General features: G+C 37.9%; 1 protein-coding gene across 7 annotated transcripts in view; it reads right to left on the bottom strand.

Moving 5' to 3' along the window:
• Positions 1–32: 32 nt before the first annotated feature.
• The window catches only part of LOC123499559 (WD repeat and FYVE domain-containing protein 3-like), a 53357-nt gene continuing 28484 nt past the window's right edge, over positions 33–24905 (bottom strand). For 3 of the 7 annotated variants that reach the window (XM_045247678.1, XM_045247680.1, XM_045247676.1), the window contains 29 exons: positions 23684–23885; positions 23352–23556; positions 22844–22936; positions 22505–22727; positions 21871–22044; positions 21241–21420; positions 20778–20999; positions 20188–20362; positions 19150–19340; positions 18223–18476; positions 18044–18142; positions 17744–17882; positions 17272–17451; positions 16860–17024; positions 16417–16570; positions 15666–15900; positions 15177–15403; positions 13808–13931; positions 12836–12959; positions 12244–12471; positions 11900–12091; positions 11433–11550; positions 10827–10967; positions 10177–10385; positions 9806–9971; positions 9399–9602; positions 9005–9116; positions 7974–8171; positions 33–7446 (listed from right to left, as the gene is read on the bottom strand). In XM_045247678.1, the coding sequence (XP_045103613.1) occupies positions 7350–7446; positions 7974–8171; positions 9005–9116; positions 9399–9602; positions 9806–9971; positions 10177–10385; positions 10827–10967; positions 11433–11550; positions 11900–12091; positions 12244–12471; positions 12836–12959; positions 13808–13931; positions 15177–15403; positions 15666–15900; positions 16417–16570; positions 16860–17024; positions 17272–17451; positions 17744–17882; positions 18044–18142; positions 18223–18476; positions 19150–19340; positions 20188–20362; positions 20778–20999; positions 21241–21420; positions 21871–22044; positions 22505–22727; positions 22844–22936; positions 23352–23556; positions 23684–23885 (5031 nt within the window). In that variant the 3' untranslated portion in view covers positions 33–7349. The remainder of the gene's footprint in view (positions 7447–7973; positions 8172–9004; positions 9117–9398; positions 9603–9805; positions 9972–10176; positions 10386–10826; positions 10968–11432; positions 11551–11899; positions 12092–12243; positions 12472–12835; positions 12960–13807; positions 13932–15176; positions 15404–15665; positions 15901–16416; positions 16571–16859; positions 17025–17271; positions 17452–17743; positions 17883–18043; positions 18143–18222; positions 18477–19149; positions 19341–20187; positions 20363–20777; positions 21000–21240; positions 21421–21870; positions 22045–22504; positions 22728–22843; positions 22937–23351; positions 23557–23683; positions 23886–24905) is intronic. The other 4 variants (XM_045247677.1, XM_045247679.1, XM_045247681.1 and 1 more) reach the window with 2 other exon arrangements.

Genomic DNA, 24905 nt, shown 5'->3' on the forward strand with positions numbered 1-24905 from the left:
AGATGTGTTCAGCATGAAAATGAAAAGAATGGTCAATCTTATTTTAATTATATATTTTTAAATGTAACACAAAGTACTCTCAAACTACTGGGCCTCTGAAAACCTGTTACTAGTCATGAATTGTAACACTATCAGTATCAGGCCAGGGTGCTTTGATCGATAGACAGCTTCAGCAGAGTGAGATTGAGTGACTCGACTTTTACCTGTCCAGTCTGGCCACTGCAGCTAACAACAAATGGTTACTTGTACATGACCAGACTAATTAACTATTTCACATAAAACCATACTGTGGAAAGGCAAAAAAGCATCTCCAGTGAAACAAATCCTCATGAATGTTTGGTGCACCATCAATTACTGTGATGTGTATACCATTTGCTTATAATCAGGTTATGTGTTTCACTGAAATGACAGGTTAAATGGTGCAATTTGCCTTTTCACTAGTTCTGCACATGCCTACTGAATATTTAGAGCATTCAGACCACTGTCTGGAATTGCTAATAATGATACATGCCAGTGTAGTCTATTTCATGACTAATATGATGCTTGAGTCACTTTGAGTCAGAGGCAGAAAACCCAGGATCTGCTCACTTGGGAGATTCAAAACACACTGTTCTTCATATATTTCTAATTCTAGGTGAGCACAGGAAACTAGTGATAATAAGATATAGGTGAGCAAAGGGCTTATTATATACAGAGAATGAGTAGAAGATAAATGATTACAATGAATAAATAATCTAACTGGTTTCAGTGGCCAGCTGTGAATATCAAATAATATTTCATAAATAAATGTTTCATTCAGTTTAAACTATTGACAAAATATTAGACATTCAGTTTAATGAACTGAAAACTAATATTACCTATGGAATGTTTATAAAGAATATGAAGAAATCTTATTTGCATCAACACCATCACAGAAACTCCCTATCTGTCTAAACTATGTGAATTATTCTTTCCTGTGCATCTACAGAACAATTTGCTTAGTAAATGTACCTCAATATAAAGTGACTAATGCCAGTTTATATACAATTATCACTTTACATACAAACAAACACTGGCAGTCATCTTTACACTTACACAAAACTAAGATACATTACATTTGTGGATAAAACCTTCTACACTTTTTTTTACCTCTCAATAAAATATGTATTTCTTGAGGTAATTAAAATAAATGAATGATAAAATGTACAACTGTAAGTGAAATAGGTTTATGGTAATTTACATATCCCTGAAGTGTGACCATGAATTACTGCTCTAAATTCATCCTCTCAGCCTTCATCGTAAACACAGCACTTGAGTATGCCACAGCATTTCAACCAGTGTTCAGGAACCTGACAGGTAATAAGCACATCTTCCAGATATGAAATTTTCAGTGCAAGGAAGACCTGCTAAACAAAATCCCATAACAGCCTCAAAACAGAATAAAATGGGATCATAACAACACTTTTTATCTCACACAAATGGATCTCAACCTCTGCATGGTGGACAGTGTGTGTGTGTGTGTGTGTGTGTGTGTGTGTGTGTGTGTGTGTGTGTGTGTGTGTGTGTGTGTGTGTGTGTGTGTGTGTGTGTGTGTGTGTGTGTGTGTGTGTGTGTGTGTGTGTGTGTGTGTGTGTGTGTGTGGCTAAGTCTGCTGCCTTTCACCGATCAAAGCATATAAAGATGAAATTATCAAAAAACTAACAAACACAAAAAATATCACACATCATTAAACATTACAAAATTATGACACTCATACCTGAGATTCATATCAATTATTAATTTTCCTTTGTCAGATCTAAGGAGAAGGCTAAATATGTATACACAAAACATTACAACAATGACAATGGTATTCATAAGATTTCAGAAAGAGATCTTTTACCTTTTTTTCTAAGTTAGGTTGCTTATACTGTGGGCAGACTAAGTAGTGTGGCAATAAGATTGCAACTGACTCTGCACCAATATCCACTGGTCTCACATTTATAGCAAAACCAAGAAAATACATGAAAAAACATTGCCATACTGCAAGGATATTACATTCAACATAACTATCAGCAGCCTACATGATCTCAATACAAGACAAAGACCTCCACCAACCAAATAGGTATGTTGTAGGTACCTTGCTAGCTTTGGTTGTCTTGGTTAACTTGCCTGGTTACAAGGTCATTACTCCTCAATAACTTGTATGAGTATCCATTCTCTGATGGATGAGTAAGGGATTCACTAACATGAGACAAGCCCAAAGTGAATCCACTTCTTCAAGGATTTAAACCTGATACTTTTTGGTTCGGATCTGAGCTCTCCACCCATTATACCTTGGTGTAGTTTTTCCAGTTTGGTAACACAAGCAGGCAAGAGCTATTGAGTCCTCCCAGCAAGTATACCATTAAGAAATAAGATCACATAAGTAATAGGGGCTAAGAGCAGCCTAGAGCATGTATAAACAATCAAGGCAGTCTCCTTCTGTGGTAATGTGGCAGCTGATTTTTTTACAATGTTGCAAGAGGCTAAGATCAAACATTTGTGGATGCTTTCCAGACCAGACAGATAGATAAAACAAGGTAGTATTTATGTAAACTGCATCCTAGTCACCTTGGAACTTCAATTTAGGAAATGCCGTGCATGGTTTATGGTCTAATTTTGAAATATCCTTAACTATTTACAATGTAAAATTATCATGAGGTGATGGAAAGACATGTCAGTTAGTTGAGTGCATATGGCTTATCCTCTCCTAAACAGAAAATAAAAAATAAATAAATATATAAATAAACAAATAAATAAATAAATGTGATTTTGTCACAGGACACTTCCCAGATTAATGCAAAACATCAAAATATGTGAAAAGCTCATATTTCATCTTGAAGCCAACAGGGTGTGACTTGCTACAAATGATCCAAACTATGTGTTTGGTATACACTTTTAACTGGTCTGGCCTTGGAAGGTCCTGCAACCATGAGGCAAGGACTGGTACTAAGAACTGCTGTAGTCTGTAAATCCTCTTATGCATAGCTGACACTAATGTAGGATACAGATATGAGATTGTTGTATTCTTAAACACTGCTTTGAAGAGGTTCTTTGAATAATTAGTCTTTCCATGGCTGACTAAGTGCTGCCAAGGCCTGCCTGGTGACAATTGTGGCTCTCTTATAAACATATAATTCAGCTCAGTTAACCCCAAATGTATTGCTAGAGTAACGCTAACATAAAAAAAAATATGACAATTTCTCTCAAACTGTCAACACAAATACATCTAATAAACACCAGATCCTGAAATTAACCAAAAGAAATGATGGATTACTTCTAGCACAATAAACAATAATGGGAAAAGTAATTTCCTTTACACTGAATGTGTTCTACAAATTGAAAATCATTTACCAGAAAGTTAGGATCTTTTTTTTTACATACTAAATTGCCCAAAGGGCAATTTGATATGTTAAGAATAATATTTTGCCTGACATAAAGAGGCAGATATGAGAAAAGACTAAGTAGCAGAACAGAACTGATAACATTAGGATGAACATCAAAAGAGAGAAAAGTGATGTGGGAAGCTGTTATTCATGAACAGAAAACTGATACAAAGCAGTGGAATGATAGGGATGGTAAAAGAAGGGAGGGCAGATTGAGATGACAACTTTTACTGGAACTGACAAACAAATAACAGAGATATGTAGAGAGAGCTGGGGCTCTTTGCCTTGCAACAGACTCCAGTTGCTGCTGCTGAAGCTGATTATAGCTCACATTCCAACTACTGTATACCATTTCTGAGCTGAACAAGTTAGACAGACTCCTGGAGCAAAGAAGTCCCTACTTTCTTACGTTAGATCAGCTATTCTCCAGTGTGCTATGCTATCTTTATGAGAAAATAATTGCAAAGAGGGTGGATCACTGGGTTTTGCCCCTGACTTGCTACATCCATTGTTATATATACATAATACATTAAGTATTACAGTCCTTCCACAGCAGCTCCATCACAAGAGAATAAGAATTTTCGGTCGCCCTAGACTGACCCCTACACTCAGGGAATATAAGCCATAATTTATTCAGTTCAGATTACAAACATGATGAAGTAATGAATTCTGAAGCTTTTGTTTGATATTTTGTTCTAAAGACATGATTCTGAAACATAATAGTACTATGTACTTTCCATGGAAGAATGATATTCTAGAAACATCATCAGTGTCAAGAAAATTTTGCAAGAATGGATGATGAAGTGACTATATAATAAAATCTGTACTTCAACCATTTTTATGCCATAGGTACAAGTGCCTGGACATGACAGCCACATCAACATATCCTTGCATGCAGCTTATTGCATGAGAGATACATACCAATGGACAAGTAATTCTTAACACCTGCTAACCTAAACAGCAAATCAGAATTCTGAATTCATCAGCTGCCCAGTCTTGTTATTGATTAAGTATAGAGGAAAACTATACCGAATACTGTAAACAAACATGCAAAGCTTTCAAAGACGGAAAAAAAAAAAAAAAAAAAACTTCACATGTGATTTAGGCATTTGTGGGTTGATGAAATGTGACTATGTACAAGAAAGACATTTTTAAGTATAGGATTGTCACTGTAGAGTTACTTAAGATCAATAGCAAAATACATAAAAGGTGTCAGACTGGGCAACATTGTTTTCCCTTCAAACCTAGAATGGTCATGGGCAAGATGCATGATACACTGAGAAGCTAACAGCTGAATGATTAAGAATGACAGAATAGCAACACCATGATGGTAAAAGCAGGGTAGACAGGGAATCTGATGGAAAGATATGGTCTACTACTAAAGTAGCCTGGAACTGATTAGTAGCAAACATAAGTGACTAAAGAAGACTGCAGGGTCTTTGTTTGCAACTGCCTTACAGAGACTGGTGATGATGACAAATTATTCCAAGCTCCAAGCAAGCTTCCACACAGGCACTCTTCACAGGATGAGCAATGCTTAATACGTCTACTTTCTCTCATGAACTGTGTAATTTTTTTCTCCTCAAAGAATTGCCTATCCCATACACGATATGATTAGCAAAATTATCCTGCTGAACATTCTCTCATAGTAAGACCTGACACTCATGGAATATCCACATGACAGACATCAGTTCAGTCTCAGAGATTAACTGCTAGTTTGAAATGCAGTCACTTCAGTGATACCTCAAGATTTTACAAAGGCACTAACTATCATTATTTTTCTCATTGTCTTATAATCCTATACTATGACAAAGACAACCAGCAACATGAATATAAATAAACTTTTTGTGCATTTACTAAAAATGCTATAGTCATGATAACAAAATGAATAAACAGGCAAGATGTGAGAAACTTTCCAGGATCTTTGTGATCTGTATCATGAATAAGAATGTTTTTATTTAGAAAGCTTGAATATCTTTCCCCTGAGCACTGACTTCCTTTTCTTTCCAATGTAGTAACTTAGGAGCTATCAACAATATCCTCTACTGTCACTGCATGAGGAACATAATTTTCTACATATTACTATAGTTGGTATATTTTCGTATACACTAAAGAAAGGCAACTGATGTGGAATTACACACACTTCCTGCCAGAATATGAACTCACAAGGTGCTTCATTAGCTTGTAAGTAGATGGACTAGAAGGATTCTCACAAAATATATACCAAGCAGAAAACATTACTTTGACAACTCAACTTTCCTAAGTGAGTTTACTGATGAATAACTCAACACAGGGTTTGATGTTTCTATCCACCAGAGGAACAGCAGTATGCAAGAACAAACTTATCATGTGATTGTAACTTTGCATCAAATACTGAGAAATAAAATTTACACAGGAGTGAAAACAACCTCCACATCCAACAAAACATTTACCAAAATATAAAAAGAACAAAGTTGTATGAAATATAGATGAGTAACCTTCACTCAATAATAATCACAACACTCACCACTCCTATACTATCAACTACTTAAATATCACAAAATAGTGCTGTCTGATCTTTGTATGCAATAAAGTAATACAGTCTCATTACTTTCTGAAGTCATCAAACAGTACACAATAATAAAAAGCAAACAAGTTATATACAATAATGAATGCTAACTGGAGTAAAAGGAGAGAATAGAGTACTGCTTTGTAAATAAAAGTAAAATCAACCATTTATGGGATGCATTCATGAAGCTTTTTTTTGGAATAATGCATCAAGTTATACTCCAGAATTCTGTATTTGTTCTGGTTCCATCTCTAATCAGGGAAGTGTGCCATCCATAAGCTAGGAAGTGGTCAATACAAAAGCATAAGTAGCATATGATTGTGCACACCGGATAAATGAGTCAAAGACATGTCACATAATCAATAACACTAAAACAATAAAATTAAAGAAGCTTAAAATAAATAAAGTGGCTACTGTTATTATAGTCAGTACTACAATCCCTCAGTTTCTGCATGGCAACTGTTCAGTAAAATCTGGGGAAGATTAAGATGAATAACCTATATCCCCATTGTACCCTTAAAGATCTTGTCCCTTTGAAATAAGGCCAGGCTCAGGTAAAAGCAAGGAAAAACACTTATACATACAAGTCTATCTGACAGTGTAAGAAAAAGAAACACTGCCATAGAACAAAGAAGTAGAGGGACACTTACCATGACACGGGACCATTCTTACATCCTGTTTTACTATTTCCACAATTCAATGACATGAAATTGAGACAACATTTACTTCTCTTCACATTTTTTTTGTTATTTTTCAAATTCAAAACTTGTCTTCTTACTAAATCTATTCTAGTTGACAGGAAACATGTCTTAATATGGAAATATTAGGGCATTTTTTAGTAAACAAGATGAAATCTGCCTTCATGGATCTACCTTTTAGTATACATCCTCAATGTTAAATAAGATACAGTAGATTACAGCTAATCAATTCAGATTCATTATGCCAAAGATATTGCAAATGTTCTCAGGGAATGACTGGCATACCATTCTCTCCACAGGTAAAGAGATCATTCACTCTCTCCTAAGTGAAAAAAAAAATGTGTAACCTTTTTCCTCTTAGAAATGCAAAATGGGTGCAAAGTTTTGTGTAACAATCACTCTCTCCATGATGGATTTCATAAATCCATCTGATAAAATCAGCTTGTCATCATTTAAAGTTTAAATAATTTAACCAGAACACTTGTATGATTAAATGTCAATCAGAAGTCTTTGAGTATTACCTTACCTACCATGACTACTGGCAACAAGGATACCGCAACTAAAAATTAAAATTTCTTAAAAAATATATACTTATATACAAATATCAATGTATAAATGTGAACATTAAAATCATTAAAACAAGAGGAAAAAATTTGACTAAAAAATGTCAATGATCCTGCCTGTTAATACTTCCTTAGAAGCAGTACGGCCTAGAGGGATTTACTTATCGTATCTCAGGGTGGTGTAACACTTCTGACACACTCTCACTGGCTTCAGAATCCTTAGGCGTGATATTTCTGACTCAAATCTGCTACATCTGAAAAATTTGAAAATTATTCAAACTCTGTGTCAATTGTAATCATATATTATTTCTAAAAGCTTCTTTCAAAAAGGCTATCTTACAGTATATACAAGTCATTCTACAGATGGATTGTAACACTAATTATTTTCTCTTCCCTTTCTAAGATCTCCTCCATGTGCTTCATCTAATGTTTTACAGTGCAGGTAAAGTTTCTATTCCAATCTTAGAGAGAGAGAGAGAGAGAGAGAGAGAGAGAGAGAGAGAGAGAGAGAGAGAGAGAGAGAGAGAGAGAGAGAGAGAGAGAGAGAGAGAGAGAGAGAGAGAGAGAGAGAGAGAGAGAGAGAGAGAGAGAGAGAGAGAGAGAGAGAGAGAGAGAGAGAGAGAGAGAGAGAGAGAGAGAGAGAGAGAGAGAGAGAGAGAGAGAGAGAGAGAGAGAGAGAGAGAGAGAGAGAGAGAGAGAGAGAGAGAGAGAGAGAGAGAGAGAGAGAGAGAGAGAGAGAGACTTTAAGCAACAAATATCATGTGCAATCAAAGCAACTCACTTAGAACAGAATAAATGGCCACAGTTCCTGCAGTGGTGCCGCCTCTCATAAATGCTAAACTTGACCTGGCAGTTGGCACATGCATCACTGCCGTCGTCTCTCACCCAGTGGTCTGCCACGGCACGACCAGGCTGATCAGGAACACTCCATGAGAACACTCGCCCTCTCGCATCACCAACCAATACAGTTCGATGATCTCTGCAAAAACGGAAGTATCACTATCAATCACAAGATTCTTCTTCACCCAACATTCTCATGGAGTCATTGTGCATCACTTGTTTCATGCAATTATGGTTCTCAAACATGAGCTCTTCATCCACCTATACACACACATACATACACACACACACACACACACACACACAGCTGGAATATGTAGCAGTGGTATGGTCTCTGCACTCTAAAAAAGATCCAAGAAAAACTGGAAAGGATACAGAAGATTGCTATAAAGATGGTGCCGGAATTAAAGGACCTCACATATGAATAACGACTGAAGGAAATGGGACTGCCAACCTTACAGGATAGAAGAGAACGTGGGGACCTAATAACAATGTATAATATAGTAAATTATATTGAAAAAATAGACAAAGAAGACCTGGTGCTGTTGGTGGAAGAAGATGGAAGGACAAGAGAAGATGAAAAAAAAAAGATCAGGATGATGAAGGATGTTGGAAAATAGTTTTCCACACAGAACGGTGGAAAAATGGAAAGCATTGGATAAGGAAATTGTCGCAGCACATGTGTGCATAACTTTAAAGAAAAACTAGATAAATGGAGATATGGAGACAGGACACTATGAGCCCTGCTCGAACCCAGTACAATACAATTAGGTAAATACAATTAGGTAAATACACACACACACACACACACACACACACACACACACACACACACACACACACACACACACACACACACACATATATATATATATATATATATATATATATATATATATATATATATATATATATATATATATATATATATATATATATATATATATATATATATATATCATTCTTACTAACTTTGAGATGGCAAGCGCTGTGACAGAGGCCGGCTCAGTGTTGTCCCGACGGTCGTAGGCAGTATGCATGGTCAATTTGCTGCGGAATACCAGCTGGCACTCCCACTTCATCCCTGGTGCACAACAACCTTCATGTATCACATTACAAAATACACTACAAAAACATCAGCATGTTTGACTGCTTCATCATCATTTCCTGATTTGCATACCTTAAACGACATCACTTACAGAAGGACTAAAGTTAATGTTTTACTTTTCAGTTGCTTACATTATGTAAATGTATAAAATATTGCATATCTACTCATATCCCAGAAAACTAAATCTATAATCAAATTAAGGTACCTTTTAAAATGAATTGTACAATTTGCTATGAAAATAAATGGGCAACTAATTACCTGGCATTAGGGGATTTTTGGGGAGCTTTTTCCTGGCCTCTTGCACTTTGGCTTGCTGATTCTGAGCCTCTTGAATTTCAGAGTCTGAGATCAGTACAAAGGTGTCACTGTCAGCCAGGCTGGTCTCACTCTTACTTGTTTGGAGGCGATGGTCATGGGTGTGAGAGGCTGCTCTTTCAATGGTGCTGATTGCACGGGCAACACCTGGCACCAAAGAGTTAGAGTTCAATCTTCCTGACAACTTACATGCAGTATGTACTACTAGGAAATCATGACAGGTGTTGCCACATGGTGAAGGTAACACTACCTGACAAATTAGGACCTTATTCCCAACTGTAGTTTTGTCATATGGGTTTCTTGAGGATGGTATGACTCAAGCTATCATCAATCATTATATATAAACCTACCCTTGGGATAATGGGAACTTCTTCTGAGTACTATGTCATCCTGAGCCTCCAAAGACTTTGTCGGGGTAGAATCCATACTATGTGTGCTAGCACTGGAGACAGACATGGCCACTTGCCGGTGCAACAGACGTTTTTCCTTTTCAGTCTTGCTTCCATGCAACGTCTCCTGTAGAGTTATTATATTTATTATTGTCACCACTATTCCATCAATTTATCCTTCTGCCTTGTAAAAATGTAAAATTTAAAGTTAACATGGTTTAATTATTTGCTAAACAGTAAAGGATTCATACATAGTCTTCTATTCTGATATAAAAAAGGTGGAATGGAAGGACTGGACTTAACCAGAGTCTGAGTCTCTTTGTGTCACTAACCTGCCCAGCAGCAGCTTTGTTTTCCTCTTCCTCCTTTTCCATCTCCTCTTGATTGGTCATTAATGTAGGATGAGAAGGAATCACAGTGTATGACTCCAAGTCAACTGTGCTAATATCTTCTTCATTTTGCTCATGCTTCTCATTTTCTTCCCAATCACTTTCTCCTTCCTCTGATAAACTGCTCTCACTCACACTCTTGGTCAGCAATCCTGGAGAGAGAAAAAAACAAAGAAATAAGACAAATTCATGACACAAGGCTATGGTGATCCTAATGCTCATCATGTGATGCATCTGTGCAGAAAAACTCATGAAATAATGCACTCAACCTTGAGGAAGGGAGCCTTGATAACCTTGGTCAGCTGTCTTCCTATACCAGAAAGTCATGCCAGAAACCAAACGATTTTAAACAAAAAGAGGATGAGTGATGTGTCTTTGGTTGTTGAATGACGAGCAGATGGTGTTGGAAAGATGATAAATTCATGAATATTACTAAAGATTTATATCTGGTGAATGTTGATGCCTAATGACAGAGAATAAAACTTCAGTCACCTGGTGTTTGCAATGATACTGCACTGGTGACTGATTTAGAGAAAAGATTGAGAAGGATGAAGTAAAAAAGTTCACATAATTTTTTATGTTCTCTTCATCACCTTGTGGAAAATCTTCTACAGTGGAAAGACGGCGCACTACGTCTCGAGCCCTTGCCAGATGTCCTGGCTGAATTGTGTGCGAAGGAGACTGACTACTGGGGGATTGCAGGGACTTGGAACTTTGACAGACACCTGCAATAACTATGCATTATGATTCAACATTAATTACCATCTTAATTCAAATAAAACTTTAAAACAATTGCATCAACATAGTTCAATCATTCTAGAAAGGATCTTCCTTTTAAGGTTCTGGTTAAGTAAAGTTGATGTGGTTGTGTAACATGCATGACTCACGCCTGTATGATGGTTCAGTGACATTCAAGTGATACAAAAACACCACTTCAGAATCTATATTCTTGCTACTAATGTGTATTCAGTCAACAAGTATTCCTCTAAAAATTATTCAACGATGATAAAATAATTATGTTATGTTCAATATTATGCAAATATCCCACACTGTCATCCACTAATTGAATTCCCTTTAATGCACAGTGAATTAACAGCTGAAAATAAAATACTTGGTCCAAAACATACTTTCTTATATTTTCAGTTATGGCATCAATAAAACAATACAACCATTAACAAACAATCATGGAGAAAGACTACCTGTTGTGCTATCCTTGGAGACTGTGGTCTGATCCTCCTCTGCAGCAGATGGGGCAGTGGTGGCGGTGGACTGTGCGGACTCATTGGCTGGAACTTGAACATACTCAATACTCCACATCTGCAACACAATACCTGCCATGTTACTGCTGCACCATATTTTCGTGTTGTTCCTGCATTTCATTACGAGAATTCAAAATTGCAGACCAGTGGATTAATAAAATGACCTTTCATTCTTAACTAAAGCATTGGCCAAATTCATTTTTTTTTTAATCATAGCCTTTAGTATGGAAATGTGACACTTGAAATTTTATCCATTATCTCCAAATACATTTCAACAAAGTTTTCAGACTGACCATGGATAGTTGAAATATATAAATTCTCTTCATGAAATTTTCATGAAAGGAGGAAAAAAGAGACAACAAAAAAGAAAGCCAGCAAATGTAGTTTGGTATGTGACACCTACTCACCCTGACTACTCCATCTGAAGACCCAGTCATTATCACATTGTTGGGATCCCACTCATGCATAGTGGAGAACGACACACACAGAATTTGTTGTTGGGGTGAATGAGCACCAAGGGCAGTATTGACAGTAGCCACAGCCGCACCATTGATGCTCCACACGTGCAGCCAGGTGCCAGCACATGTGGCAATGTCACCCTACGAGATTAATGCGTGAAAGGAAGCTTGCCATCACAAATGCCTACAGACTTACCTACAGCAAAAATGTACGAATGTACAAATATATATGATTAATTTCGATATATTCCAGCAATAACGGTTGACTAACAAAATGCTGCTGCTGCGCTTACTGTCTGCTCATTGATCGCCAGAGCAGCCACAGGTGCCTGATGAGGAGCCAACTGACGGACATAAGCCAGACGTGCCAAGTCCCAGATAATGGCTGAACGATCCCGAGAGCCAGACACCAACAGGCCGTAAGCACTGCAGGCTGCCAGGCAAGTGATGCCATCACAATGCCCATAAAGGATCTTTTTCTGAACTAACTGCCTTTTGATGATTTCATAAACGTTGATCACCTAAAAGCAGAAAATAAAACCAATTTCTCTTATTAAATTCTTAAATTTATCATTCAATTATTCATCTACATAATCTGATAGAAATTGTATGTCATTTACTTAATTGTGAAAGATTATGAATGAAATAACTACAATACAAATCTGATATGAACATCAGTTTGTGGTGTACTACACAGCTTGGGTGATTAACTACATCTATGGAGACACAGGACATGTGCATAAGCCTATGTATATGTATTTGTGTTTTTGACAATTTACTTTAGTAAAGGAAATGAGAACTGCAAATAGGTTAAAAAAAAAAAAAAAAATGCGTCTTTGTTGGAAGTAAGCATACTAAAGGAAACATGGAAAGCAGCAAGCATACAGTAGAGGTGCCTGCAGTGATGATGGTCTTGTTATTGGGACACACAGCAGCAAGAATCTCCCCATTTTGTGGCGTCTCACTCACTAGCACAGCTCGCTCGCTCTCATATCCACCAATCCGCAAGCTGAAAGTTTAATATCTTTTTTATTTACATTATATTATTATCATTATCATATTCATCTTACCTTATTCATCCCTCCATGAGAGACTTTGTGATCTTCACTTCTTTCTCACATGTGTAAACCCTAAGTCTGACATTAATGAATCAGATTACCACTTACATCACACACTTTCAGCCATCTGGACACAGATCTTATCTACTTTATGAGACAGGCATTCAGCCATATGTAGAGGCCAGAGTGCAATGCAGCACCCTCAACCACCACATACAGGGTTGTATTAACTAAGATTCTTAACAATAGAGGTTTGACTCAATCCAACCTTTATAATTACAAGCTGTTTAGTATATCTAAAAGAATCAATGTCAAAAGGAACAACTTGTAGTGAAAAGCATGGAAAAACTAGATACAGTTTTCCTTGTCCGAAAAATGCGACAATTTAAAAAATTTGCCAAAATTTTTGTAAGAGTTACATGAAAAGTAAGCCCCTAACTCCCTTCCTCTCCCAGTCCATGGAAGTTAATGATTCACTGGCATGCATTTCTCTGTTTACCTTGTACTTTGGCCCTTGTACTTCTAGGCAGCCCTTAAACTTCAGCATCCTGTACTGTATGATTATTACTAAGCATTTTCATTATTCAGTAATACTATAACATACTATGCTTTCAGTGACAGTATGTGTTTGAATGAGTTTGGGTGTGGTACAGGGCCAGGGGCATACAAACATTTCCATTTGGATTATAAGATATATGGGTTTGGGATTTAGTCCAACTGATCCAGCAAAGCAAGGATTTACTTTGTGTTAAACATTTTCAGTCTGTATCTCACAGCCAGGACTCAATCTTTCTCTTACCTCTGGTCAGCAAAGCCCCATGCCAGAAACCGCTGATAAGTGGGAGGAATTAGTGTCTTATTTTGCTCCACAGCCAATATTAATTTGTCCTGAGCAATGATCTGACCAACTGCTCCTTTCACTTCTGCAATACATACAAATAATGAAGGATTAAAAATTCATTCAAATATCTATACAAATCTTAGAAGCATGAATACCTGAATCAACATTAATGTTCTCACTTCAAGCTGATATTTAAATCCAAGAGCTTTAAGTCCTGATCTTATATTAGATGGTGCTGTATGACAGGTTTCCTCTAATAACTATAGACCCACACAATTGACTTCTCCAGGCAATGTGCAATAAAGGTTGAGGTGGGTACATGTACTCTACCTGCATGCAACCTTCACATAAGGTGGGTACATGCACTATACCTGCATGTAACCTTTAATTCATATAAAAATAAGACACAAAGAAAAATATGTGACTGTAATCCTGAATTTAAATGTATGCTTATCTTATCTCAGCTAGCCTGCTTAGGGTGGTGTCAGCCTGCTAGATAGGCAAATAAACACATCAGTACGAGTAATAACTTAAGTGGCAATTCATCTCTCATTCTACTTTATGACCAATGATACTACAGAGAGAATCATCCCATTAACAACTACTAAGCGTTTCAGAGAGTTTGAGGGTACGTTTTTCTAGAATAACTTTGTAAGGAACACACATATCATTATGAAATTTTGCTACAGTGTACTTGACACCCTCCCCGAATATCACAATGTGTCAAGAATCGTCAACAGTATATAATAATGGCACTTCTCCCTATAAAAACAGGAGAAAGTCACTTATCCCTCACGAAGAAACGGGCAAGTGGTGAGAAATGGTGACGTAGTACTATCTGTGACATAGTAACAAGCTCCACCCACATAGTCCCTCCCCCTGCTCCTACCCTCCCTCTCTTCCATCCCCCTCCCCATATTTCACTCCCTTCCTCCCCTCCCCTCCCTTCCTCTCCCTGTCTATGTATTCCCCTACCTTCTCTCTCTCTCTCTCTCTCTCTCTCTCTCTCTCTCTCTCTCTCTCTCTCTCTCTCTCTCTCACCACTTGTCCGTTTCTTCGTGAGGGATAAGTGACTTTCTCCTATTTTTATAGGGAGAAGTGCCATTATTATATACTGTTTACGATTCATGACACATTGGGATATTAGGGGAGGGTGTCAAATACACTGTGGCAAAATTTCATAATGATATGCGTGTTCCTTACAAAGTCATTCTATAAAAATGTGCCCTCAAACTCTCTGAAACGCTTAGTTGATGCAGATTGCCCTTTTAAGTTTACACTCCAGAGCATCTGGTGTGACTCAGTGTCAAAGAAGCACTTTACTCACCTTTGATTGCATGCATTGAAGGTCTTAGGTTATCCAGGTTCTGATAAAAGACTTTTTCTATAGGAGTTACGGAAGGAGCCTGAGAGAGTGGTCCAGCATCAATAATGGAAGTGCGCTGGCCAGAGAGCTTCTTGCAAGGGTGGGGTTTGCGGAACAGTTGTTTAGGGATCTGGCCAAAATTGTTGATGAATCCTATTGTTGCATTTTTTTTTAGAGGATCATCAATGCTAGAAGAAAAAAAAGAGTTTTAAGTGCAGGATCTTCTTATAAGTACTAGCAACACCAAGGCAAAATAATAGTCTAATGAAAAATGAATCATTAAAACATAATACAAATGGAGCAAGAAAATAATAAAGCTGAACTTTGAGGTGCATTTCATTAAAATAATATAAACAAATTACAAATGAAGACACCTGAATGATTATAAAATGTTGATCATTACTGGAAAAAATGGCAGCTTTAATAATATGATTATCATATGATCCTCACTTGTAGATGTCCACATTGCCTTCATAAAATAAGTGATGGAAGACATTCACTGCCTCCACCGCTGGCTGGCCAAGCTGCTTGTAGCCAAAGATCAAGTCAATCCACTCATGGAGGTGTGCAGACACATAGTCACACTCAAGAGCCATTCGATGCAACCGGATAAACTCTCTGGCATCCCCCTTAGCCCAGGGTGGCAACACCACATCATCCAGCTGCTTCCCACTCTGCTTACACCCTGAGCCATAAATACAATAATTCATTATCAACCTGTTGTCATTATCTTTCCAATGTAGCAGAGTTTCCTGTTATGTTTCCAACCTAAGCATCATTACTAATTTTACCATCTGTTATATCCCAAACTAAGCCTTACATCAAATTTCTTTTCTTGCCCTGGATGTAACACATATTTGCCCACTTGTTGCTGTAACATTGTCATTTATACAATACATGATCTCATTTCAGAACTAAAAGCAAAAGTGCACATTACTTACGTGTGTGTGTGTGTGTGTGTGTGTGTGTGTGTGTGTGTGTGTGTGTGTGTGTGTGTGTGTGTGTGTGTGTGTGTGTGTGTGTGTGTGTGTGTGTGTGTGTGTGTGTGTGTGTGTGTGTGTGTGTGTGTGTGTGTGTCAATTAGAGGTATGTGGTTAAACCTTAAAAAATCAATGTCAACTTTAAATAGTAATTACAGTTGTGATGCACAAAGGAATTATCCTGAAAATAAGAACAGTATAGATAGCTACATTAAACTTACCAAGATCAAATCTATTTGAGTTAACAAGAAATTCAGGCAGATAAAAGAATTCTGGTATAAGCTCCTTCACATCAGCCATATTGTTGCGTGAGGCCGAGTGCCACGCCTCCTTCATGCTGTGGAACATCCGGTCCGCCAAATCAAAGTGGCCGCCCTGCAACAAACACAACAATCAGAAACACTTCTAACAGTACCACTGGCAACACATACTTCACTTTCACCCACCAGTACCAACTGATAGTTCAAGTCCCTAGATTAACTATTCTTTAGGACCATAACATCTGAGAATAAGGCATATATTTATAAGATATTTTTGTCTAAAAACTCATTTCAATAAAGTTCCAAACTTTTAACATTTTCTCCTAGTGATATGCTATCAGGTTAAATTGGGACTAATGGTAGTCACTTGAAATGATCAGTAACAACCAATCATGTGATGATACCTGGAGACGAAGGAAATGCTGCGTAAAGGGTTCCATGCGCACCAGGTAGGAAGATACAATCATGGCAGAAGAATAATGAGTTCCGTAATGATATGGTGGAGTCTCTCCTGATGGATCATCCCACTCACGGTACCTCTTGGCAAACTGCTCTAACCTGTCTGGAGTCTACAATGCCATGCAAAATCCATTAACAACAGAATTTCAGTATTGTGATCCAATGTATAGAAATTTATTCCTATAATATGCACATTATCAGTCAAAAGTTAAATTTAGCATCAAGAAAAGCTTTACTAAATTATCTAATGCTATAATATGACATTATAAAATCCTATTCTTACATTAACGAGGCAGTGATCATTTAAACTGTTCACCTGTGAAAATTATGTTTTCCCACAAGAGTAAAGGAACTTACCTGGGCCCCCATTGGTTTAGAAAGATCCCTGAAAGTTGCAGGTGAGACAAGATCCAGTTCCTCTGAGGCATAATCAGCCAGCACCCAGGGGAAAATGGGATACTGCATAAGGTCATTGTATGATCGTCCTGCCAATGTGTTGAGGTGCATCAGGTACTGGAAGTTGCTTATCTCACCACGCTGAGGAGGCAAAGTCATGTACAGCCTCAATTAATGATATACGTGAACTGCGATATCAAAATAGAGCTAATGTTTAGAAATATGGCAGAGCATATATACCCCGTCAATCTTAGAGAGATCTGTTACTTTCACATGTACATATTTGGAAAAAAATTGACAAAACTATGAAAAATTTTTCATTGCTCTATTAAACCAAATGATATTCCCAGGGATGTTAAACTTTATTTCATAAAATTTTGAAATGATTCATATATTCCATGATGGCCTTTATATAGGCATCCATTGTACTCACCACCCATCGGTGTGTGACAGAAGTCTCTCCGATGATTGAGGAGAAGAGACCACCGGCCTGTTCCACACTGGCTGACCGCCGCTGGCCCTCTACAGACTGCTGGGCATTGTCTGCCAGCCCAGTGCACACCATCAGCAATCTGTTCACAGACAAAATTAAGAAAAGGTGCTTATTTATCCTATTTGAAGATTATATCTTTTCAAGGACATACAAATCAAAAGCTTTCAAATCAATAGTTTGTTATGAGAAAGGATTACTTTTCATAGTGGCTTAAAACTATAATTTCAGTGTGAAACAAACCTCTGATATGTTTTGTTGCGCAATTTGCGAGGCAATGCAAGCAAATAGTTTCTTCCGTCAGATGAAAATATCTCCAATGCAATTGGTTGCAAAAGGTATCTGAAAAAAAAAAGACTTTTAGAAAAGAACCAATTAATAACAAATCATTTTACATGTTTTCAATAAGAGATGCAACTAACCTTCTTTGATGGACTTCTCTGATTTCATCATAATGGAACTTGGAACATGCATGCTGCTCCTGACTGGTTCGGGGACTAGTGGATGGCACGATGGGTTCATGGGAACCTTCCGGCAAGGAAGCAATGTCTCGGATCTCTCGACTTTTAAGCAAAGTAAAGCTGTCCACAATGTAGAAGTGCTCTCGGCCAAAGAGCAAGAGGCCTTCTATGGTGTCCAATCCTTGTATCCTTGCACATCGGAACATGTGGCTGATCTGAAACAAAAAAAATTGTACAGAAGAGACTGTTTGTATTCCTCACTATTCTTGACCTTTTGCTATTTTTAATCCTTCTGCTTATGCTGTCACTCTATTTTCTCCATTGGGCTCCTCAGATCACAAACTTATATCTGTATCTTGTTCAATCACTCCAATTCCTTCCCAGGACCCCACAAGCCAGGAGGTGCCTCAGACAAAGGGGCTTATACAACAAATGACTCCTTATCTCTCTCATTTTTTTCTATTGAGGCATAACAAACTTAATATTGTTTAATGCCTAAAAAAACTTAAATCCTCCATCTATCAACTCAACACAACCTTGCAGATAATCCTCCTCCTCTGCTACACTAAGCATCCTTGGTCTGCCCTTTACTTATAATCTGAGCTAGAAATTTCACATCTCATCTCTCGCTAAAACAGCTTCTATTTAGATGCTCTGAGTCATCTTCATCAGCCTTTCTCATCCTTTCAACCCTAGTTGTTAACTCTATAAAAGGGCCTTATTTGTCCATGTAGAGAGTATACTTCATTCCATATAGGTGTGTTCCACCCGTAGCCTAACTAAAGGATCATCCTAAAGTCAGGATGGAGTCAAATGCATTTTGTCTCATCAACTCCAGAAAATAAATTAAAACATTAGACAGGTGGTGTAACTCCTTCCCTTACTCACTTTCTCTCCATAGTCCAAGAGCCTGAGAAGGGTCTGGTTGTCTGGGTTCTGGGAGTCATCTGTTGGAGCTGTGGCATCCTGACCCACCACTTCCCCAACATCCAGTGAGTCACTATCATCTTCAATATCAGAAGCTGGCCGGCTATTGGGACCACCTGTCTTCACTATTGCTCCCTGAAGTCCCTTCATGTCTGTCCAAAGGAGTAACATTGTCAAGGAAGGATAGAAAAAGCATGATATGAAGTACTTTTTGATAAATCAGCTTCATGAAATTATGTAAGATGAGATCACTATCTGCATGATGTGATGTAAATAAAATTCATCCAACAAATCATAAAAATCTGTTCCTTATAATGATTCAATCAAAAACTTGCTACAACACAAAATTATAGAATTAACAATTATTCATTTGGCTTACTTCTTTTCAAACGTTCATCTAGGTGAGTCTTTTCTTTTTGTTTTTGTTGCCTTAGACCAGTGCCACTCTTACATAAATTAATTCTGATTGCAAGAAAGAAACTCACAAAGTTTACTGCACAGCCCTGTTCTATTCAGAACTGTCTTTCACCTCAATCCTGACCCATAATTATTTTTTTATTGCAGAAATCAATTTGAAATTATCAAAAACTAAGTGAAAAAGAATACAGTAACACTTATCTTGGCTTATTTCTGCCTTTATGTGGGGTGGTTATGGAGCACACTACATAGGTGCAGTACATAGAGTGGTTAATAGGTACCGGCGAGCGGGGATGTGTGGGCAGAGCTGCGCTACTTCACAACTGACCGTCACCTTGTGTGTGCCGTGTTGCGTACCTATTCAAGGCGCACTATGTACCACCTGACTTTTTTGCAATTGCCGCACACGGTACTTTCTGCGCTCAATACTTATGCGCACAGTACCTATACCTGTGTATAGTGCATCTTCCAGGGAAGAAAACTGTTTTCACTCATATTATAATGATGATGATGATGATGATGATGATGATGATGATGATGATGATGATGGCACAATTACATTTCAGTTATGATAAAATTTACCTATATCTCCAACTTCTCTGCCAGCAAAGCTGTCTGCTGCATCCAAGTTGGTGGTTTCCTCTTCAATGACTAGTTCTTTGTCCCGCATATCAGTGTCAGAGAGACCCTCAGGCCTTTCTTTTTCTGCAAACTCCTTGCTGTCAAAACTTGAAGCTACTTTGTACTTGAGTTGTCTCTGTGGTGAATGAAATCAATCAAGACAACAAACTTTACAAGTCAATAATAACTGAGTAGATAGGAATCTGAATAATTCTAACCTTAATCAGAGGAAAGGGCATTTCTATGGCTAGTTAATACAAAATACAAAATTATATAAGAAAAAAGTTATCCTACAAAAATATTTGCTTCACAGCTTCTTTATATGAGATCTTAAGCAAAATTATAAGAAATTGTTACAAAAGATTCCTTGCACATCTTAACTAATACATAATTACCTGTCTGTCAATACTGACTAAACCTTTTACTTAATCTCTCCATTCAGTTCTCTGTTATTCTGCCTTCTATTTACCATCCCTAAATTGCCATTCCTTCACTCTGACTGTCTATCTGATCTGTTTTACTGATCATAACAAAGTAAACTAATATCTTACACATTCTGGGTTTTCAGTGTGTGGTTTGTAGGGGTAATGCTTGTAGAAGAGTCTATTCTGCACCATTTTCTTCCTCATCCTGCAAGGTCCCTCAGTGGCATCTAGGATCCACTTATCCAAATGTGAACCCTTCATGGGTCCCCACAATCCTCGTTCCTTTGTCAGCTCACGCTCACAACGCTGCCACGATTCCCATACATAGCTTGTCATGTGCTTTTGTTTCTGAAGAGTGAACAGCAAAACGAAAATAATCTCTATAGAAGTAGAATAAACTAAATGAAAAAGTAGTGCCTAGTAAAAGTGTGCATCAACTGAAGGAGTGGAGTAATGCAAATAAGTGTAATTCAGGCCCTATCATACAGTATACAATTATGCAGATACTACAAGTTATGTAGTACTTTGTGCAGGAGAGATTATAGGTGAGTACCATGTGCGTGTCAAAAGATGAAAGCAAATAACTGACCTGCAAGTGTTGTCTGTACTGGAGGTCAACAAGGTCACCAATAATAGAGATGTGGGTGAAGGTAGCCATCTGGACATCAGCCATTGGTATAGCGACTTTCCGGGTCACAATGCTGTCCTCCCGGCGCCCCTTGGTACGCGAGGCCAGCCTGGTCAGGCCTCCCGTCACCTTTTGCAGCTTCTGGGCATGCCATGGGGAATATGGAATGCTTCAGAAAATTAATGCTACATCACTTAAAACACTGAGTGAATATGTGAAAATTAATATTAAGAGGAGAGGAAGTTAAAAAGATAAAAATGTCAAAGATATTTCAGGAATACATAAGAGAAAAGGAAAGGGAAAAACTGGAATGACTAAACATGTACATAAAATTCACTTTTCACATCAAGGCTTCACGTCTAAAACTGAAAAAAATCGCTAATCAATCACTTCCTCTTCTAAATGCTTACACTACACAGCATCTCTTTTATCACTCCATGTCAAGTATCTTTTAGTAATAAATGTTGTTCCCCCTAAACACCTCTACCTCCTTGTACTCTTCCCTTAACTTACTACCCTCAGTATCTTAAATGCTGATGTTTTTGTTGTCATTTTCATGCAAATACTAATAGTAATAATAATATTACTTACATTGGTAACACTTTGGATCTGAGTTGGGATTTCCCAGGGCAGACGTGAGTATTGCTTCTTTTCTCCCTCTAGGAAGGCTAACCAGAGGCGGTGAGATGCTTCATTCACCAAGTCTCTCACACAGGCTAGATCAGGTGCCTTGCCGCTGCCAGCAGTTAAAGATACTTTGTACACCTGTAAGAGTTATGCAGCATCTTAAAAAGAGACACTGGCCATGGAACACTCCAAATTACCTTACATAGCATATCATGGTTACTACACTTGAGAGGGTAGAGACTACCAAAGTCTCAGGGAAGAGTGTAGTAGTGTCTACTCTCTTGTGTAAAAATCTAAACATAATAGTTCAAGAAGAGAGGGAAAATAAGTTCTGAACTTTACACAAAATGAAGCAGTGGTAACACCAACTGAACCTAAAGAAATACTAATACAGTAATTCCTATTCACTCGTAAGAAAATTATGTGTAGCCTCATACTTGGCTCACTTCAACACCTACTGTTCCAAGAAAGGTCAACTTGAATCCCCCTATAAAAAGTTATGAAGCCACTATTGCCAAGGATGCAGTTCAAATCTTTAGAAAGTAAATTTCTTTTATAAATCATAATTCATTCACATAAAAAGAGCATTCTTACTAACCTCCTCAATGGCTGGTTTTTTGGTGATATACAATTCCTCCCAGACTCTGGTGGCTGCAGTAATCATCAGGTTATGACTCTGAGTGGCTGTTGCCTCAGCAAAGTCCCGCACACTGCCCTCCTTACCTGTGAGACTCTCTGTCCTGCTCTCCTCACTCTCACCTCCACCTACACTCTCAATTGTTGGGTTCATGTGCCATACAGATCGGTTGGTTGTGTCTGTCCTGGAATGAAAGGGAGTAAAAACTGCATTATGATGAGTTTATATCAGTAAATAAGCATTGAAATATTCCAACAAAAAGAAAATAAATGGGCTCTGAGGAAATTGGAAAAAACTTACGTTATTTTGAGATCAGCTGTCAGCTGAAGAAGGCAGTAAGTAAGACAGGCAACAAATTCTGGCTCATGGTTCCCAGCCCCAAACACAACAGTCCTGTGGAAGCAAATGGGTATACATTAGAAAATAAGAGATGACAAAACAAATGCTCACTAAGATTTTTGGCATTAAACTCACAGAGAAGCATCACATTACATTTCTGAGAATGTTAAATCAGTTTACACGTGCCTTGACTGATATTGCTTTTAAGGCAAAACTAGATGGGAATCCCTCAGTTTTTAATGTTCTTAGTTTATTTCCTACAATTAATCTTAGTAATGGGATCTGGCGTAGTGACCAGACACTTTAAGACTAACCAGAATGTCACTTCTGCCTGTAGCCTTCTGTTATATACATGTTATGGTCAGTACAAAATAAGAGACCAATCATGTTCCTGTTACTGGATTACAGTCACCTGCTGTTATCAATGAAGAATTATTAAATTAATATTACATCATATCATACGGCAAACCTGTGGGTGGTAAGTTTGTGCAATCCTTCCAGTATGGACATCTGGGCAGCAATGGAGTCGGTAGGTCGAGACAACAGGTATAGAATGGTACGGTTGAGGCAGTGGTAGATTGACTCAAGATTGATCCCTGATGCTCTTCGCTTAGCCTGGGAGATGAGCTTGATAATGAAATCAAAGACTTCATGAGGGTCCTTGTTGAATACACCTGCAAATTGAGAATATGCTGGCAAGGGAGTTTGGTGATTCTGTAACCCAACTTGTCAATATGTGCATTATATCAAATCACAGCTTTGTAATTAATGAAACCTAAACCCAAGGAACTTAAAGCTCACCAGCCCATAGCTTGTCTACAATTCTGGCAGCCAGATAGAACACATTAGGAGCAATGTGTTGGATGGAGCCACCTGCTACCACAGGTAAGGCTGCTCCCTCCCCTATGAGAATGTCTGCATCCAACAAATGTTCCATCAGTGTGCCCAAAAGTTGTGTCTGGAACTCACACACTTGCACTTCACTGCTGTTTTCTGGAGTGGCCTGTATAATATATGTAAAATCATTACTTTAAAACCATCAGTTTAATTCAATATCAAGATAAGATCCTTAAGGAGGTAAGCAACATCTTATGGCAACCCCCGCTTAAAACGAAGGTTCACACAACAAAATTTTGCTACAACAAAGGTTTCCTTTTACTACCATCTGCTCGTTTAACAAACACTAAACTTGCTTTAACAAAATTTTATCCAGGTAATTTTTTCCAAGTTTGAAAGCCCTGCCGTATCACGCAAGCCGACAGGCTTTTGAATACACCAGCACCTCTCGTGGACAACACGCACACCTAGTTTAAAACAATAACAGCGTCAGTAGCAGCTTGTCTTCCCTCACTCAACATGCCACCAAAACACCCTGCAATGTCGCCTAGCGTTGCTAAGAAGACCAGGAAGTCTCTTACTCTCAAAGTGAAGCTGGATTAATATTAATCACAGACACGAGAGAGGCAAGAAAACTAATAGTATTGCTCGCCACCATGGCTTGACTCCATCTACTGTCTACCATTTTCAAGTCAGCAGACTCTATTAAGAAGGCTAGTGAGATCATATCTTCCTTGTAAGCTAAAAGAACCACCTGAACTCGTGACTCTGTAATGAATAAAATGAAAAGCCCTGTGGAAATGTGGTACATAAGTTTTGTATGCGGTACAATGATGCGCCCTTTGTTTACATTCAACAGGTTGCCAGTTAGTGTATTTCCTGCTCCATTCTCCCTCCCTTCATAAATTTAAGATCATCAACATTATAAAGTTACTTACATACATACATTAGTGTACATTATAATGACTTAGTCTTAAATAAAACTGCTTAAATGTTTAACTTCGTCATTTTTACTTTCATTAAACCTTTTACTGTACTATGATGCCCTCTCGCTTTGTTTACTCTCAATGGAAGCTCAAGTCAGGGATTAAACTTGTTATAAATGGTTCGCTTACCGAAAATTCACTTAACGAAGGGTTTTCTATGAACGTAACCCCTTCGTTAAGCGGGGGTTGCCTGTATTTCA

Source organism: Portunus trituberculatus, chromosome 50 (genome assembly GCF_017591435.1).
Source record: "Portunus trituberculatus isolate SZX2019 chromosome 50, ASM1759143v1, whole genome shotgun sequence".
NCBI lineage: Eukaryota > Metazoa > Arthropoda > Malacostraca > Decapoda > Portunidae > Portunus > Portunus trituberculatus.